Here is a 19,926-nt window from a genome sequence, read left to right on the forward strand (position 1 = left end):
TGTGCTTTAAAAGTAGTTGGCCTTTGTTCAAACATTCAAAAAAATATCTTTGTGCTGGGACTAATCATAGAAGGCTTAATTCCTCAAGGAAATTGTTCTGGGAAAGTTATAAGCAGACAGAACAGGAATTTATAATGGAAGTTGGCTTGCAACCTCAGGCTCTCATCCCAAAAATGTTTACACACATTTAGCATTCGGCATATGAGTATCTCATCAATAAGGCCTCAGCATTGCATCAATTTCCATGTAGACTGATCACGGGCATCTTTGTGACGCTTTCCTGAAATCTGTGAGGGTCACATGAAGATGCCTTCTGGTATGGGGCTCACAACACGTTCAGGTAGCATGGTATTCAATATGTTCTGATTATCAGCTCTAAAACATAATATTGCCTAGTTCTCGTAACAAGCAGAACATTATTTAATTACATGCCAATGGCTTCACAATACTCAGCATTGTCTGTATACAGGCTAGAGCCATGGAAGGAGCAAGGGTTGCAAGTCTACATTTCAGGTACCTAGAGACCTGAGCTGAACGTCTGCATTCCAGATATAAAAGCAATTAGGATGCAAAAATCAGGATTTTCTCAAAGCTACCCCTGTCCCTCACACTGACTGAGAGATGGATAATCTAGTTAACAGGGTGAGACAAGATGGAAGGCTGAGATTCAGGCACAGGCAGCAGAAACTCCCACTGTGCGTGACCTTGAAACCTCACCCTTTTCACAAAACGGAGCTAGAAAAACAGCATTTTTAGTACCTCAGTGATTAAACACCACACACTGAACATGGGAGACTCAAATCTCCTCTCTGCCTCAAGGAACTCACATTTACATCTCCCACAAGAACTCTAATGACTCAGCTATGTGATATAGTAGCTTGGACTCTCCCATATTCTCTTGTTAAAGCTCTACTACTCTTCACAACATATTTACATATTCACTGCAGTAAACACCAAATTCTTTTTTTTTTTTTTTTTTTTTTTTTTTTTTTCTTCCCCCACGTGTCCTGTTGATTGTCCTAAGTGGTGGCTTTCACAAATAAGCTATAGAATTAGTCCGAGTCAGTCAAATGTTTTATTGTTCCACACACAACATAGTAATTTCAAAGAGGTGACTGAGCTATCTCCACCAGCTCGTGAAAGACTATATCTGGAGATGAGGATGTGCTGCCAGAAAATGGGACACACAAGCACCCCTCCTGGCATAGGTGCACACTTCATCCACCTGGAGAAATGGACGAGAAGGTGTGAACCTTTCCCCCTCTGTAGGAAAGCAGGACAGCCAATTTAGCAAGCTCTGAGAGTGCTCCTGGAGAGGGTCCTTATGACAGGAGTGGTGGGACAATGAAATTACTGTGAATTTGGTGAATTGAATTGGTGTGAATCTGTTGGGCTTGTGTTGCTGTGAGATACCTCCCCACCTGCGGGATGCTCACCAGGGCATGCTAGCAGGTTTGTAGATGCTATGGAAGATCTCCTGGCCATCACACAAGCACCTGGTGCCTTCAGGGATCAGACAGCAGCCACGCCAGGTTGAGGAGAAGACAAGATTTGGACACGGCAGAGCTGAAGCCACAAGGGGATGGAGATGGCTGAGTTTTGCTATATCTGAGGAAGGCCACGAGGTCTTCAGTGCTGAAACAGCAAGAGAGAGATTGCGGTGGACTTGACCTCAATTTCACTTAATGATAAAAAGGTACTTGTGAAGGGTGACCATTTTTTGAAGGAGTGCTTTGGTACGTTTGCTCGATGCGCCCACACCGCCTCAGGGAGCGGTGGCAGCCCCGGGCCCTCCTGCCACCCGGTGGGGCATGGGGGTACCTGAGGGGGGCGGCGGCCATGTCGGGGCGTGAGGGGATCCCGGGCGGCACAAAGGGACGGGCGAGGCGCCGCGCACGGCAGGAGGAGGAAGAGGAGGAGGAGGGAGGGCGACAGGAACATTCTGGACCGAGGGAGGGGATGAAGAATGAAGACGAAGGTGATGAATAACGTGAATAAACCCGCGGATGGTGGAGAGGGGGCAGGGAGGCGGGTCATGTGAGGCACAGTCACGCTGCGGGACCGCGGCACCTGGCCGCCATTTCGCATCCCCCCCCAGCCCCGCTACGCCCCTCCTCGGCGCTCGGGGGGGCTCGGCGGCGCTCGGCAATTTCCGCCGGGGGGAGCCGAGCCCAGCCGAGCCCAGCCGAGTTCCGCCGTCCCCGGTCCCGCCGGGCTTTATGTCTGCCGGGCCGGGCGCGCCTGCGCGGCGGCCGCCATCTTACGCCGTCTGCGGGCTGCCCTCCCCTCAGGGCCAGCGCTGCCCAACCCCCTGCGGCCCCGCGCAGCGCCCTCCTCCTCCTCCTCCTCCTCCTCCTCCTCCTCCTCCTCCTCCTCCCCGCCGGGCTCGGCGAGGGGCCGGGGGAGAGCAGGCAGGGGAGAGGGGCTGTGCGGAGGGCGAGCGGGTGTTATAAAGGGGGAGGAGGCGGAGGGGGAAGGAAGAGGGAGCGGAGCCGAGCGGAGCCTCCCCCGGAGGCAGCCAGACACGGAGGGAGGGCAGAGCGGCTGCCCGCCCGCCTGCCTCCCTCCCTCCCTCCCTCCCTCCCTGCTCTCCTCGCCGGGCTGCCGCTTTTCTTCCCTCCTCCTCCTCCTCCTCCTCCTCCTCCTCCTGCTGCTGCTGCTGCCGTCTCTCGGCTCCCCAAAATGATTCAGCTCCATGGCTGCCACTGACGGGGATGGCCCTGCCCGGCTCTGCCTGCCGCTGCCGCCGGTCCCGTACGTATCCGCGCCTTCCTCCTCCTCCTCCTCTTCCTCCCCTGGCCGCAGGCAGGGCCGGAGGGGCGGTTCTGCCGGTTGCCGGCTTCCATGAGGGGAAGGGGAAAGGGAAGGGGCTCGGCCGGGCTGAGGCAGGCATCGCCTCCCCTCGCCGGAGGGGCCGGGGGAGGTCGGTGGTGGTGGTGGTGGTGGTGGGATGGGATTTGGGGGGGTGTGAGGGGGTCCTGAGGGGGTAAAAGGGGTGTGGGGGGGTTGGGGAGTGTCACATCCAGGGCTGGTGCTCGCCCCCTCCCTGTGCAGGAGGAGAGGGGGAGGAGAGCGGCGGTGCTGAGGCGGCTCAGCCCCTGCGCTGCGGGTGGTGGTGGGGGAATGGGGGTTATAGGGGGGGTTATAGGGGGGTCTGTGTGGGGTCTGCGCCCTGCCGCCCAGCTAACTGTGCGTGTGTCTGTCTGTCTGTCTGTCTCTCTCCGTGCCGGGGGACCGCGCTCTTAAAATCCGCCCGATACAATGCACCAGCCTGACTCAGCCGCAGACATTAGTGCTAGGAAGATGGCGCACCCGGCGATGTTTCCTAGAAGGGGCAGCAGCAGTAGCAGCGGCAGCAGCTGCGTTACGGCTCCCACTGCACCAGGTACCGGCGGCGGGAGCGCTGCCCTCTCCGCCGAGGATTATCAGCCGCCCTTGCTGGTCCAGCCGCCGCCTCCATCTCCTGCAGCATCGGCGGCGGCGGCGGGTCCACAGCCGACACCCCCTCCTCCACAAAGCCTGAACCTCCTCTCGCAGTCTCAGCTCCAGCCACAGCCTCTCGCGCAGGCTGGAGCTCAGATGAAGAAGAAAAGTGGCTTCCAGATTACCAGCGTGACCCCTGCTCAAATATCGGCTAGCATGAGCTCTAATAACAGCATAGCCGAAGACACCGAAAGCTACGATGACCTGGATGAGTCCCACACTGAAGACCTGTCCTCTTCAGAAATCTTGGATGTTTCTTTATCCAGGGCCACTGACTTGGGAGAACCCGAGAGGAGCTCCTCTGAAGAGACTTTAAATAACTTCCAGGAGGCAGAGACTCCTGGGGCTGTTTCTCCAAACCAGCCTCATCTTCCTCAGCAGCACCCTTCTCTGCCTCATCACCCGCAGCAGGGCGTCGTGATCAACGGAAGCGTTCACCCCCATCATGTTCATCACCACCATCATCTTCACCACCACCACCACGGACACCATCATCCATCGCATCCTGGGGTGGGCAGTGCCCCGATTTCTGGAGGACCGCCACCCAGTCCGTCGTTTAGAAAACTATCCACAACTGGAAGCTCTGACAATGTTATAGCAACCGCACCGGGTTCTGCTGCATCATCCACTGGTTCCCCCGCATCTGTCGCGTCTAATATCCGCACTACGAGTACTCCTGGCAATCTAGGTGTAAGTCCTGCTTCTGGAACTAGTACCTTAAATAATATGGGCGGTGGTAGCTCTAGCGTGGCAAGCAGCGTGCTTGGTACTATAAATTTAAGCAACATCACAAGTACTGGTAATGTAAATGCTTTGTCTGGAACTAGCAGCAATGTTAATGTGAATATCTTGAGTGGTGTTGGCAATGGTACGAGTGCTTCCTCTAGTGTCATTAACAATGTTACTAATCCAACTGCAGGGATGGCAGTGGGATCAAGCCAGCAGCAGCCTGCATCTGGCACGTCAAGGTTTAGAGTTGTAAAATTAGATTCTAGTTCCGAACCTTTCAAAAAAGGTCGATGGACATGCACTGAGTTCTATGATAAAGAAAACACTGCTGCAGTTGCAGAAGGAGTAGCAGTAAACAAAGCAGTAGAGACGATAAAACAAAACCCGCTCGAAGTGACTTCTGAAAGGGAGAGCACCAGTGGGAGTTCTGTTAGCAGCAATGTAAGCACACTGAGTCACTATACAGAAAGTGTGGGAAGTGGAGAAATGGGAGCACCTACTGTGGTACAGCAGCAAGCGTTTCAAGGTGTGGGTCCGCAGCAGATGGATTTTAGCAGCGCTGCTCCTCCGGCAATTCCAGCAGCGAGTATACCACAGAGTGTTTCTCAATCCCAGCTTGCACAAGTCCAGCTGCATTCTCAAGAGGTAAACTACCCGCAGCAGAAGCCAGGGGTCCAGCCTCCCGCGCAGCCCGCTCTCGCCGCTGTTCCCGGGGTTCAGCCGGCCCCGGTTAACATCCTGGGTGTGACCCCGGCGCTGGGCCACCAGCAGCCTGCCATGCAGGGCATGGCCCAGCAGCAGCTGCCGTACCCGCAGCCGGCGCAGCCCGTGCAGACGCTGCCGGTTGTGCAGCAGCAGCAGCTGCAGTACGCAGGAGGACAGCAGCAGCAGCAGCAGCAACAAACGGTTCCTCCGCCGATGGCCGCAGCTCACGTCAAGCCGGTGAACCAAAACTCTGTTCCGGGGGCCATGCCGGAGTACATCCAGCACCAGCAGATCCTCCAGCCCCCGGCACCTGCCATGCAGCCCAGTTCCTCCGCGGTAGGAGCGGGGCCGCCGGTTCCCGTGGCCCAGGCCCAGAGCATGCAGCCTGCGGTCCAAGCTCACCCCGCTGCCGCCCCGGCCCCGCCGGTGGCGCACGCTCCGGCGGCTCAGATGCTGAGCGTCGGGCAGCAAGGAAGCGTGGCCGCCGTGGTGCAGCCGGCGCCTGCTGCCAACCAAATGCCGCCTCCCGGCATGCCGTCGGCGGCTGCTCCTCCGTCTTCGCAAGTGGTGCAGCCTGTGCAGGCGGGGATAATGCAGCCGGGGTTACAGGCCGGCGCTTCGGGCCTTCCCCAGCAAATGGTGATGGCTCAGCAAAACACTTTGCTGCCCGTGCAGCCGCAGGCGCAAGCGGTGGAGTCGGTGGTGCAAGGAATGAGCGGCCAGCAGCTGCCTGCAGTTAGCCCTATACCTTCCGCTAGTACTGTTCCTGCGCCGAGTCAAGCTGCTTCGGCCGTGCCTCCTGGCATTCCTTCTGCCTCTATAGGTTTGGGACAGCCCCAGAACATGGCTCAGGCTTCGGCCGTGCCGAACGGGAGCGTTAGCCAGCCTCCCTTGCTACCGACGAGTATAGGGATGCCGGTGGCACAGAGTGTGCCGCAGCAGATACCGCTGAGCTCTGCCCAGTTCCCCGCACAATCGCTGGCCCAGTCGGTCGTGAGCCAGATGGAGGACGGCAGGCGCCCCACAGAACCTTCCCTCGTTGGTTTACCTCAAGCTGCCGGCGGCGAGAGCGGCGTCGGAGCCCCCGCCGACGGCACCAGCAGCAGCGCGCCGCCCTCCGCTTCCCTCTTCCCGCTGAAGGTGCTGCCGCTGACGACGCCCCTCGTAGATGGTGAGGACGAGAGGTAAGGCCTGGAACTTTCTTCCAAAGGTGCAGCCCGGGGTTCGAGCACAGCTCTGTGCCCGGCTGTGCTGTGAGGTGAAGCGGCGCGGGGTTTTTGTCTGAAAATCGCGTTTCTCGGGTCCCAGCGTGTGGAGGTGCGAGATGAAAATGCTTGTTTTTCTCGTGAGGGGGTGGCTTGTATTGATTATGCTCCGAAACTACTGCGTGGGTAAATTGTGTTTAACAGTCTGTGACAGTGTGTATGTTCCCATTGTATAGAGGAAGACAAAAGAATACGGCGGAATGTGGGTACGCTGGTGGTGATTGTAGTTTAGATTATTTATTATGCTGAAATAATTAATATTTATTCTTCGGCGGATGACTTTTCCTCCACAAGCCTAGACTTCATCCTGCCTCAGCTTCTCTTTTCAAGTGTTGCCTTCACTCAGGTTGAACCAGTTGCGAGGCTGCGGTGTGTATATATAGAAGCCTTCTCTTTGACAGCCAAGAGATGCTTCAGGCAAATGAGTCTGGTGGGAAAAGGGAGATTCAGCAACGCTGTTGTGGCTCCTCAAATTGAACTCGGGGCACTTTTGGTCTTGGTGGTTTTGCTTCAAAGCAGCAATCCTTTGTGGGAGCCGCTCAGGCCTGTGGAGGGGCAGCGAGCCTTTGAGTCTGGTGCACCTATGTTGTGCAGAGTAATAAGCTACACGGTCTCCCACCTCCACTTTTTTCAAAGAAATGAAGGCTGCTTGGTCTTAATGGTGTGTGCTTGTGAATATTCTCGTTTCTTGGTGCGTGCAAAGAAGCTGGGTCAGTTGCAGAAGGCCCTTGCGTGCTCAGGGTAAAGTGATCTTCTCAGCAGTTTTACAGTGCAATTGTTTAATGTTCATTATGTCTGGAAATTCCTAATTATCGAGGACCTCTGGTGATACGCATTTAGAAATGGACCGGAAGACTGTGGTGGTTTCCCAAGGAACTTCTTGGCTAAGAAGAAACGATGCTAGTGGGAGAAGTAGATAACTTCAAAATAAATAACCTACCTTGAAAATGGGGAGAGGGCAGAAAAGAGCACTGGTAAAGAAAAGCTGAGACTTGAGGTGAGAGATACAACACCAAATATTTACAAGGTGGGGATGGGAGGCAGGAAATAAGAGAAATATCAGTGGCCAAACTCTATTTAAAAAAAAAAAAAAAAAAGGTTGCTGGGAGAGGCTGGCTGCTTAATATCGAAAATACTAACTCTATCAGCAGTCCCTGATTATGTTGATCATGAGGTGTTGACTGTCTTCATGGCTTTCATCACATCTTTCTAAGATGCCAGGGAGCTATAATGAGTAGCAGCTTGTCTTCGAGGAGTGCTGGAAGACAAGTTCCAACACTGGTTCATTTTGATTGTGTTTTTTAGTCGATAAATACGTGAAGATGGTAGAAGACAGATGGAGGTGTTCAAGCTCACAGTGTCACCACTGTAGCTACTAGCAGGCGATTTTCTCAAACTTTCTATTTGCTTTTCCTTCCTTCAATCTTTCTAAACTCGGACACTGATCCTGTTTTTTTTTTTTTTTTTTTTTTAACCAACCGATTGGGGAAGAAAAAAAAACACCCTAAGTTTTCAGGAGATCCTAGCTAAGTTAGAGAATTTTAAGCTCATTGATACCCGGTGTTTTGGAAAATCACGTCTAGCATGTGATTGTACCCTGATTTTAAGAGCATATGTTAGCTGTTTGTCATGATTGGTAGCTTTTCCCAGCATGTTTAAATCCCTCAGGGTAACAATAGCCAGAAATGCCTCCTTCCTCTGTTATTTGGCCAGCTAAAGATCATATCCTTTCTTCTCCCATGCACGTTGTGTCTTTGTTCTATCTGTCATCTCCAGGTAGCCTATACTTTTGTTCAGCTGCAGTTGGAAAATCATTCAGCTGCTTTACACAGAGCAGGATGTGACTCTGTTAAATGGAGACCAAAAATAATTGTGTGTTCTGCATGGCAGCGGAGATCAGTTTGCTCGGGTGACTTCTGGTGGAGCTTCTGCCTGTAAAACTGGAAACTTGGTGAGATGGCTTCTGCTCCTGCTCCAGGGAGGCTCAGGGCAAGCACCGAATTGTCTTGACCGTGGAATTTCTTCTGGTCTGGAGCTCAGAGCTTGTCACTCCCTACAGGTAGCACAGGACGTGCTGTTACCCTCTGGCTCCTCATTTACTTCTCTGGTTATTGAATGTCTTTAACTAGAGTACTCTTGAGAGGTTTTTTGCCTGTTTGTCAGATTATTCCCTGTTTTACAGGAGGTAAAGGGGTAGTGTGTTGTAAGTGTACGTAAACATTAAAGGAAGAGATACACAATAAATAAATACCTGTAAGTGCGTGCATATAAAATCCGGGTTGCTCCCTCTCCCTCGTGCACCCATACATCTCATTTAAAATTATATCAATACATCCCTAGTGGTTCTAAACCTGGCAAGGGAGAAGGTAGGGGAGGCAAGCAGGCAGGCGCTGACATAATTGGGCCAGTGAAGAAGCTGTAAAATTCCATGTAGTGTGCCTTTGAAGAAACATCTGACCTATGTAATACCTCGTTTAGATTAACTCCCAGCTTTCGTTAAACCTGCGTATAGTTGTGCTTAAAGACATCCCGGTATCTTTAAGCCTTCAGCTCTCGTTTTTAGGATGCTGTTTGCAGTTCTTTTGATGCCTGCTATCAGGGCATGGCCTTTTAAATAAAGGCAGCGTGGGGCGTATCTGCTTTGAAAACAGCAACCTTTATTTCCCCGGTATGGATCAGGTTTTTTAATCACCGGTGTGACTCGAAGAGATATTAAAAATGATCTCCTTGGCAGAATGTCGTATGGAAAATTAATTTACAAACTTTAATAAAGAGGATACAAATAATGCAGTCAGGTTCTGTATTTATAATAATAAATTCTTCCGACTAATATTTCTTCAGCCTGTCAGGTATGCCATAAGATGTTTACCTGTTGGTAGACTTCTCTTCTGATATTTCAATCTACAAAAATGCCAGCCAGGTTTTTGGATGTTATATTATGTTTTGATTAGTTTGAACCATGGTATGAGCCCATTTTAAAATATGATTCTCACAGAGTTACTCCCTTAAATTTGCAGTGGTTACCTCAATGTATTCAGTTCTGGTACTGAATTCTCTCCATTTTAGACATTGGTCTTTTCAGCTCAGTATTTCATCTCTGGAACTGTAGAAGAGGATTTTTTATTTTGATGCTTCTGAAACCTTTAAGTATTGAAAACATATTTATATTGCAGCAAGTTCTTTTGAGTATTTATACTTAGTGTTGCAAAATATATCAATTTTACATCTTTATAGACAATGCTTTATTATGTTGTAGGCATTTGCAGTAAGAATTCGCACAGATGGATATAAATCTTCCAATTCAGCAGTAATTTAAACAAAAACTAGAAATGAATGCATTTATGCCATTTCTAAGGGCTATTGTAAATTAATTTCAGAAACTGAATTTGAGTACCCGTTACTCAAAAGCAGATTTTATGAATGAAAGATGAGAGAACTAATAACTGTCTCCCTGTCCTTGACGTTTCCTGTGGAGTTGCTTTCATTCTTTCATCTGATGCAAGTTGTTTTCACCTGCTTGTGCGTTTCATCTAGCAGTGGAGCAAAAGAGGAAGGAGGAAGAGATGCTAAACGCATAAAATTGGCATAGATATTTGAAGTATTCTTTATTAGCTGACAATCTCTCCTGTAATTCTCTTTGTAAGAGAATTTTTTAGTAGAAGACATCTTTACAGCAGAACAGACAGCAAAAGGCATTCTTGGAGGAGATGTTCTCTATACCGTATCTGTTCTGGCCTGCTAAATCTTTGGAGCAACTGGGATTTTAAAGCTGAACATGAGAATTGAAAGACCTGTGAACTGAATTTTAAGAATCTCTAGTAGTAGTAACTAGTAGTGGTTTGTAAAGGGAGGGTACACTCTAGAAACTGGATGAGGTTTCATATCCACAAGTAGGAAGGTTGGTCAGGTTTTTACAGATGCAGCTGGGTTCTTGCTGAAGCTGTTGGTAGGCAGCATGGATGAACATATTGAAGCACAAGTGGAAGCTTCGATTAAATGTTATTTTTAATGCAATAACTGCTTTTTTGCATGCTGTTTAGAGTTAACATGGACTTCTTCATTTGCTGTGAAGATTGCTTCTGCATATTTGAGCAAAAGGAGGAAGGTAACCTTTAGAAGATGCTTCACAACAAAGCGTTTATGGTGGCTCAGCATGGATTTATGGTCACTATTTTTTTTTAGGTGCAGCCTGGTGGCAGTGTCACCGTCTTCCATTATCCAGAGGCTAAGCTTGCTTTAGAGTCATGTCATTTAAAAATGACACCACTCGAATTCCTGGATATTGACTTTTTAAAAAGTCTGTTCATATTTTCAATTTGGCTATTTATGGAACTTGGGAAAAAAAAAGTTACCCTCCTTGTTAATGACAGATTGCGCGAGTGAAGAGTACTTTGGCGAAGAAAATGCAGTTACTGCTGTGTGGTGCTGGCAAGTTCAGCTTCTTTTTTCATCTGAGGGAATAAAATGCCCTAGCACTGGCGGAATTGACTCAGTTGGTTCTCTGCTCAAACGAAGGAGGAGGAATTGAGGGTCTGCACCTCTTGTGTCTGCTGGCCAGCTGTAGGCACAAGGGTGCTGCTCCCCTGTGTCTGCAGCAGCCTTGGTTCACTGTAACTCGTCAGCTGTGTTCTGTGCCACTGGGGCTGTGGTTATCCCAAACCACATTTTGGGATAGTTAGCACAGTTCTCCCTGGGTAATGACAGCAGCTGCTTTGCCAGCACCGTGGAGATGCAGTAAGGGTGAACTCAATGCAGGCAAAAAGTTTTGGTATCTGTTTGGATGGACCTCTTCCTGCTGTCTCCCTTTTGGGGATGTGTTTTCTGCATGCTTGGTGTTGTGTCCTTTAAAGACAGGAAGAGCAGACGGGTTTTAATGGGATTTCCAGCAAATGTTCATTAGCACTATGGTTTTGGCTGCTCTTTGGGATCGGCAGTGTATAAGCAGGCTAAATATCTGTGGGTGTGAAAACCAATGAACAAAAGGTGAAGTGTTCAGTGCTGAAAAGCACTCGTTGCTTTCTCAGGATTTGCATTCCTTAAGTGACAGGCTGAACTGGAAATTGGGATCTGCCAGTCAGTCTGTACTGGGAGTGAAGTGGTTTGGCCTCACCGGTCACCATGGCCTAGGTAATGCCACAGCAGAGCAATGCCTGTGATGCTCCCTGGTAAGCAAAATCACACGAATGAGGGTGGGAGAGAGACATTAAAATGTAGCTTGCTTAAACACAAGTAAAAAGACACGTGGATAGCACGCCTATGCTATGGAGAGAGCTATAATAATGTTCTTGGCATGACTTCTTTGGAATAGTTTGTGATCTGGGTCTGCAGTTCAGTGTAGGTAAAGCATAAGAATTGAAAAAGAATGCTCTGTCTTTGTTCTCATTGATTTTTATGCCCTCGTTCTCTTCTCTTCTTGATTAATTTATGAGAATGAAATGTGCTGTGTGTGTAATATGTATTTAGGTGAACAAATACTGGTAACTGCTTAAAAATGGGCCTCTACCTGTCATTTACTGCACTTGAACCACCAAAAGCAATGATATTAAGCAAAAGCATGTTTTACAGAGCACAAATCATGGGCAAGATTATTAAGTAAATTATTTCATGGTAACAATCACTGTAAATAAGGAACTAGTTCATTGTCAGCGTGATTGTACAAGAAACCATAACCGAAAGGTAAGATGGAAAGACCTCTTGAGTGACTGGAGATACCCCTCGGTTTATTTTAGCCTGTTCTAAAACACTTACAGAGTTAGGAATTGAATGATGGAAACACAGTGTAATTACTATAATATGGCATCAAACCAGGGCATCTTGTCCTTACGGTTTTGCTGTCTTAGAGAAATTTAACTCTTGGTCTGCACTGGGGAATTAGCTAACAAAGATACTACTTATGCTGTAGTCAGTTGTGGGGTAGAAGCCCTTATCAGCCCGTTTTGGTGCAAGCTTCCAAACACCTGGTGTGAATTAGCAGTGTTTGAAGCAGGATTTGCTTTGTGGTGCAGCCCTGTGCAGAAGTCTCCATCTTCTATTGAAGCCAGACTTCACTGAGAGAGATCGAGCAGTTCCTGGTGTTCGACAGGCAGAGACTGCCTGTCAACCCTAACGATCCTATACATGCAAATGTGAGATTCTTGCCGTGATATTCAGGCTGTTTTATCATTGTTAGCTACCTTGTGGACTAAACTAAACGACTTGTTGGTACCTACTAAATGAGGGTTTCTCACTTTGGTGCTGTGCAGAGATTAAGAATGACTCATCACAGCTGAAACACAGCATTGTGCTTTAAGAGCTGAACCCCTTCAGTTTTATGGAAATATTTATACTTGCATCCTAACTCACAAACACTTGATTAGGTAGTGGGACTCTTTAGGCTTACTTACCACTTTTCTCTGAGCAAACACTTTCAATTTTTGTATTTCAGATGTGACTCACGATTTTTTTTTCCTACTCCACAGCCTTTAACGTCGTGGTTTTGACTTCATCTAAGCTGTTTTAATGCTATCGGTAATTTAACCTTTTATTGGGCAGTTAGTAACTCACTTAGCCTGGTGTGTGCCTTTATGGGATTTTAACATGTTTTTTCTTTAAGTGTTTATTGTACTGCTACGAGGTGCATGCTGTTGATGAGACTTCAGGTATCGAGTACCTCTGACAGGCAGGATGTATGGCTAAATATTGCAGGCATTCAAGCTTGAAGTTCTCATCCCTGTTTGTATTTTTTTTCTTGCAGTTCAGGGCCAGCAATAGTCCAGAAGAGTCGGAGTGATTTTTCTTTGTCCAGCGTAGAGCTGTTACCTAAACAAACTGCTCTCTGTTTTAACCTTCCTTGCTGGGGGTTACAGGTATTGTACAGGCTGCAGTGGTGCAGGATTCGGAAAGTGCATTAGAAGAATCAAGTAGGAAGTAGAGCAGTTTGAGGTTTTCATTATCACCAGGGATTAGGAATTTAACACTTTCTGAGAAGCTGACTGTAATCCACGAAGCACAACAAATGTGGGTACCGTTGATGTTTGTTTTTCTCAGGGAAATTCTCAGAAAACTGCTTCATATTTATCTTAATAAAATGAGGGATGTCTTGGCTATCTGTTCTATATTCATCATATTCTCATCTATAGTGCAAAATTACACTTAGATTTTGCAAAAACAGACACAGGAAGATCTCCTGGCGGTTTAGGCTTAACTGAAAGATAGGAATGGATCTGTTAAAAAGATGGAGCTGCTATTTCTAGTAAGGAACTGGAAATCTGATACCGACTGGAAGTTGTTTGGAGGGAGTTTTCGAGCGTGCTGTTAAATGTGCTAAACTGCTTGGCCAGGCAGATTGTTTGAGCTTGTGTGCGAGTTGTCCAGCCTTCTTTCTGTTGTTGGGGTTTAAATTAGCGTGGATGTCCAGCAGCAACTTCTCAGGACTCTGGTTTCTTCACGTGTAATGCAGATTTGGACTTCTGCAGCAGTTGCTTAAGCAACAGCGTGAAAGTGCTGTGCTAAGTGTTAGGGACAGGACTTAAAGCAGCTGAAAATGCAGATGGGCATTCAGCAATAGTTTTAGTGTTTTCATGCCTTAAATAATAGCTCCTTAATAAAAAATATATACTGTAATGTAGCTCTGAAAGGTGAGTTATGTAGGTAAGGTGCTGTTAGTATGTGCTCATTTCTGTATCCTGAGCCTTACACTTGCTTCATTCCTATAAGATCTGAAGGTGCAAACTCTGTGTAGCTTATATATATATATATTTTTTTTTTTGCAAGCATTGATTTTTTTAATCTATAATCAGTTGTCTTGGGTCACTGGCAGTGCTCGTTATTGGTACCAAACATTAATTTTCAGTGCTGATGTACCTAGTCAGCAGCCTGGTCGTTCGGTGTCACGCTGTGGAGCTTGGTGCTTGGTACCTGTGATGAGTTTTGTGCTTGGTTTAGGAATGGCTTTTTCCATTACATCTCTGTAAACAAATGCATGCTATAGAAATACCTTTTAATGTGCTTCCAGTGACTTTGAACTCCCCATGCACTGGAGAGGGATGAAATCCCTGTCAAGATGAGGGAGAACTTTGACGCTTTTAAGCTTCCCCTGACCTTCCCTTCACCCAGCTCTGTCACAGTTGTGTTTGGATGGAAGAGAGATGATTGCTGGCGGTCATAACTTACATGCAAGAGATCAGTTCAAAACTTAACCATGCTAAGCTCGTGTTTCTAAATATTTAGAGCTCTTACAGCTAATAAAGAGTGTGACAAAGCCCAATAACTCATGTATGGTTGTTTGGACTGCTCTTGTGACTGCGGTTTAGAAATCTCTCTCTTCAAAGAAGATGAAACAAAAACTTCTCAGGCAGGGTTTAAATTATACATGACTTGTTTGGTATGTATCGCAACTGAATTGGGATCAGTTTAGGCAAAAAATTAGCTTCTGTCGATTTTCCTGAGAGATTATTTTCAGCTGGGTAGCTTTATTGGATGTGTGTGTACACAACAGTCTCATAACATGTTGGTGTATCATGTGAAAAGGCTCTTATTTCCCTGAGGAAGTCAGTTGGTAGTACCATTAATTTAAGGAGGTATTAATTGTCGCTGTCCCTTGATGTCACTTGGATCCTCACGAACTCTGAGCATCTCTGAAATCCAGCAAGGAAGGATTCTGCAGTAGTAATTAGTTTATATTCGGCATTATGGCTTATGCTGCAAGCTGTCTAGTGAAAATCTTGACCTGACCTTAACTTGAAATGTTAGAACTTTTTTTTTTTTTTTTTTTGATTCATTTTTTTGGACTGAAAATTCTGAATGCTGCTTATCTGAACACATATGTCTGTCTATTTCTATGTGTATGAGAATATATAAACCTCTTTTAAAGGAAGAAACCCACAAACTTCTGGTGAGCAGTTGCTGCTGTTGGTGTTTTGCTTCTTGCATCCATACAAAAATAAGACCAAGTGAAAATAAAAATAAAACAAACCATGAGTTAGTATTTTAAGCACTTGTTAAATAATTTACCGTACCACTCAAATGAATTTAAGGTATAAACGCACCTCTTTAATCTATTGAATGAGGTTATTATGTTAAGAATGGATCAGCGCATTGTGCTGCCAAGGGTTTCTTTAGTAGGCCTAATATCCTAAATTAGGTGAAATGGCAAGTTACTCATAAGTGCCCAGGGGATGGGGCAGGATGTGCATGTGCTTCCATGCTCTTTTCTTTCTTTCCAAGTTTTTAGGGCTTTTTCCAGCTCCGTGCCGGCTTGTAAAGGAGGAGTTCCCGAGCGTGGATTTCATTGGAGAGAGAGGAGGGAGTAAAAGAGGTGTGAAATGTTTATGATGGTGGTTTTTTGGTTTTCTTCCCTCTCTTCTTAGAGGGGAAAGGGATTTCAGTCGGCGTGAAATGGTGTCAGGCCTGTGTGTGTTCGAGCCAAGCGTTCGCAGTTGCTGGCAATGCAGCCTCTTAGAGGAGGGAGGGATGGTAGCCAAAGGGCCTAGGCAGGAGTTGGGGTTCTGCTTTCCCTGCCTTATAACCAAGAGCAGGGATATGATGATCCTAAAAGACTTGCTGTCTGATTCCTGTGTTATTTCTGAAATGATTTTAAGATAGCACTCCTTCAAAAGATGCAAAATTTAACAACTTTTCAGTGTTTTATGGAAAAACAGCAGCGAGGCAAGACAGTAATCTGTATATTCCTGTGGATGTGCATCCTGGTGGGAACGAAGGAGGCTCTACAAGGCTGCTGCACCGAAACCTGAGTCGCCATTTTGTCATGAAAGCATGGGTTGGCCTCTTCTCTGGGGTTTCTCGGAGGTTTCTCTGGGGATGTGTGTATTCTTAGTGCTGTGCTTGCTTGTGCTGGGGCACAGCGACGTAATTGAGCAGTCTTTTTATTTCACTGGAAATTAACATGTAAATGGCAGCTGATGACTTGCATGAGGATATTTTTGGCTTCTGAAGAATACTGAGATCTGTGGAAGTGGGGAAAATAAATATTAACATTGTTCCAGCAGACAGTTGTGGCTAGCAGCAGTTATCTTCTTTGCGTTTGTCTGGCTGTGAGAATCTGCTCGCTGAGAATCTTTAATGTGCATATTTGCTGTCAAAACGCTTAAAATACTTTAAACATGGAATTTTAGTGCCTGTGAAGCTATTGGATGAAAGTGTTTTCTCCGAAGGTGTCACAAACAGCTCTCCAAAGAATTTTTAAAGGGACATTGAAATTCTGCTGTAAGTGTTCATACGTATTTTCACATAGACTGCGTTGAGGCTTACTAAACTAAACAATGTTTAAGAAAGCCATGCAACCTTCCATCTTGGTAACTTTTAATTGAAGAAATGTAAAATGAAGCTATTTATTATGTTTTTAAAATTATTTTTAGGAGATCCTTCTTATTCCAGCCTCTAAACAAGGTAGTCTAAACTACCCTTGATATTTCAGGAACATAAAAATATGAGTATCTATTGTAGTGTGTGTGTATAATATATAGTAGTAGTAGTACAACTATATATATCTATATATAGTGTATTATCTACATTTATATACCTTAATTCTTAAAATGTACAGCAATAAATACATTGGATATTGGGATATCTCTGTTAAATGGCCTGTGTATATTATATTCAAATATAGACTGAAGATCAATATAAGACACAGTTACTCAAAATCCCAGACATCTTTTCTTTCTTACTTCACTTTGGTTTTTAAAAATACCTATAATTCACTGAAATTATAGGTACTCTTTTAAAATTGCCTTCCTAAAAAGGAACAGTCATGCAGGTTGCGTTTGTCTGATAATACGGCCGTGTAGCTTTGCACAATTTGGCACGGACAGCTTGACACTGAGGTCTGTGTTCAGAAATGTTCAAATACAAGTTTTAATCTTCTGTAGTGAATCGTAGGATGTGTATGTGGATCTTTTCTTGCTGGAACTTCTTCAATTGTGCCAGTTCTGCTAAGAACTTTTGCTTTCCTGAACACCCGTCTTAGGATGTAAGTGTAATGGAAAGTCATATTTCATGAACTTTTATCTTCATGGAAATGTCAAGATGGGCAAAGAAATAGTAAAAATAACTTCTGATTAATTTTTTTCCAAAATATCTGCATTTTCAGTTAGAAAATTAGGAGTCTGTACAACAGGATATACTTGCACTGAAGTTATTTTATAGCTTAATAGGATTTTTTCTGTAGTGCTTTTTATGCCAAATATAATTTTAACTTCTTAATACGCTTTATCCTAAGATATAATGAAATTATTTGTCCCTGTGCAGGATACTTTCAGTGTGACTGGCAAACACTGGATATTTCGACTTCTGCTTATCAGTTGTTTGTTTACAGCCACTGGCGTATGTCATCTGCCTCTAATGAAGAGGGGCGATTAAAAAAAATAAATTCTGGGAAGGTTTCGTTTCAGAAATAAGAGTTAGAAAAAGTAATTACCATAGGTAGTCTGGTCTGCCTAAAGTGACCACAAAAGAAATGCCCCAAACATAATTGCTGGTAAAAGTAAGTAGCCTTTTTTCTTCATGAAAGCAAATCTAGCCCTGGCTAAATACTATTTAATTACAGTGTCTGTCAGGGAATGTGACCAATTCCTGTGAGACTGTCCTTGGATAGTAACAAAGGTTGTTTTAAATCTCAGATGGGGAAGTAATGGATTGAAATGCAGTTCCTCAAAAGCTAGGCAGGTTTTGTCTATAAGTATGTTAGTGGGTTGAATTAAGATTGCACAGACGTGGACCATGAAACATGGAAATTAAGGCAGCCTCTTGCATCTTGGCTTTTCTGAAAACTGAAACTAGTCACTCTTGGTGACTAGAGTCACTCTTATTTAACCAGAAGTCTTTTGTCCTCTCCTCTTAGAGTAGGCTTGCTTGCTCTGAACCTTTGAAAACAAAAACTGAGTTAAAGTTAAGACCTGTGGTGTTGCTGTAGCCTTTAGTAGGACATTGTAGAATTCAGTTAGTGTTGCATTTTTTTTAATGACTAAGTATGATCTACTGGGATTAGAACGAGTTCAAAAAGAAATGGCAAAGTAATACCTAAAACAAGAAACACAAATCTCTAAAGCTGAATGGTAAACCTCCATCTGGCTGCTGGTTGAGGCAATGACTCAGAAGGAGCCTAAAGCTATAACACACATACTTATTTTGTATTTTAGGTTATAAGTGAACACTAGTTTCAATCAAGATCTGGTACCAGTAAATGTATTATTTTCTGAGACAGGTTACTCATAGCTTCCTTCTGCAGCAGCTTCTGAAGTACCCGGCACTGGCATTTGTTGAAGACAGGATACTTCTTCACGCTTGTTTTTAAACTTTTGTTGAGAACAGTTTTGAAGTATGAGGGCAGGAGAGGGAACTGATGGAGTCAAATGGAAAAAGAGGTACAGAAATAGGCCATACCCCAAACTGTTTATGGAAGTGTGAGTGATCACAATCGATCACATGGGCTGCTAAAAGCTGGAAAGCCAAGATGTGTCGCTTCATGGAATAACAGAAGTTGAGAGGTAGGGAAAGCTGTAATTCCTACCATGTTCTTTCAAAACGTAGCTCAAATTAAGATGTCACGTAAGCACAAAGCAAGATATTTACAGTGCCATTAACAACAAAAACATTCATTCACAATCGTTATTTTTCAGGAAGCTGTTCTCGTGCTTGAAAAATGTAATGGTCAGCACAGCAATGGCTTAAAATAGCCCTTTGGATGCTACAGCACTGACATTAGAGCCCCATTGGCAAACGTCCAAGAGCAATGTAAAAGAAGAAGAAAAATGCTTTACGTGTTAAACTTGGTTTCATAAGGCAGCTTCCGATGTTGAGTTTTGCTAAAATTTTGAAATTGTTTGCCTACTTCACAAAGCTACTACGAAGTTTAAAACCCTGTGAAGAGTCTCTTTGTAGAAACAGTTCTTACAGGCCACACAAAAATAACTCTGTTACAGGAGGGCATGTGGGGTGCCTAACTGCGCTGAAGTGAAGGGGTAGCTGCACCTGTAGGGTCAAAAGAAACAAGCTTCAGCAGTTGCATGTTTCTGTTTTCCCTATGTGCATGTTTTGCAAATGCTTGGTTGCCTTATCAGCATACACTGTAGGCCTTTCCAGGCAAATTCATCTTTACATGAATGTGTGTGGTGGTTATGTGATAGAGCTGAGCAATGCCATTTGTCCCTTGCCACGCAGCAGGAGGAGGGGAATCCTTCAGCAGCCTCCTTTCTTGCTCCTACCCAAGACATCCTTGGTAGTTATACGTTCCCCCACGGGAGGAGAGAAGCCTTTTCTTATGATATCCACTCTTAAAGCTTCTGTGAACAACTCCATTAGCTGTTGCTAATGAATAAATGAGTAGCAAGCATTAAAAATTACCAGGTTCTTAATTTTACTGCTGCCTGAGAAGGTCTCTGAATAAAAGATGTGAAATGCTTCCCCTCCCAGTTCTGGCAGGTGAGTGCTGGTACCAAAGCTGCTGAGAACTGTCTTTGCAGTAAAAAACAAAAAAGGACAGGACAGCTCCACTTGATTCACAACTGCATGGTTGCTGTTGGAACTGGAGCACTAATAGTCATTTTGAGAATCTGTGAGCTCTGATACAGCTTCATCGAAGCTCTTCCTCATCACGGTGCTGCTTCTTTCAAATGCAGCTCTGCTCTTCCATGCAGGAAGATACAGATGTCCTTGTTATGCTTTAATCTAGCCAGTATCACCGAGGAGGAACTGGACTTCAGTAATAACTTCTGAAACACGTTTTTCAGGAGTTGCAAATTTCTAGAGC

At 45.6% G+C, this 19,926-nt stretch overlaps 1 protein-coding gene across 5 annotated transcripts in view; it reads left to right on the forward strand.

Annotated features, from left to right (window-relative positions):
* Positions 1-2,329: 2,329 nt before the first annotated feature.
* The window catches only part of TSC22D1 (TSC22 domain family member 1), a gene marked incomplete at its 5' end in the record, with an annotated part of 78,121 nt that continues 60,524 nt past the window's right edge, over positions 2,330-19,926 (forward strand). For 3 of the 5 annotated variants that reach the window (XR_014696113.1, XR_014696114.1, XM_084530026.1), the window contains one exon: positions 3,262-6,101. Coding sequence is in view for 2 of the 5 variants with exons in the window: in XM_084530026.1 (XP_084386152.1) it covers positions 3,262-6,101 (2,840 nt within the window). Of the gene's footprint in view, positions 2,755-3,261; positions 6,102-17,640; positions 17,662-19,926 lie in introns of those variants that run through there. The other 2 variants (XM_084530027.1, XM_084530031.1) reach the window with 2 other exon arrangements.

Source organism: Aythya ferina (assembly GCF_964211825.1).
Source record: "Aythya ferina genome assembly, chromosome: 1".
Lineage (NCBI taxonomy): Eukaryota > Metazoa > Chordata > Aves > Anseriformes > Anatidae > Aythya > Aythya ferina.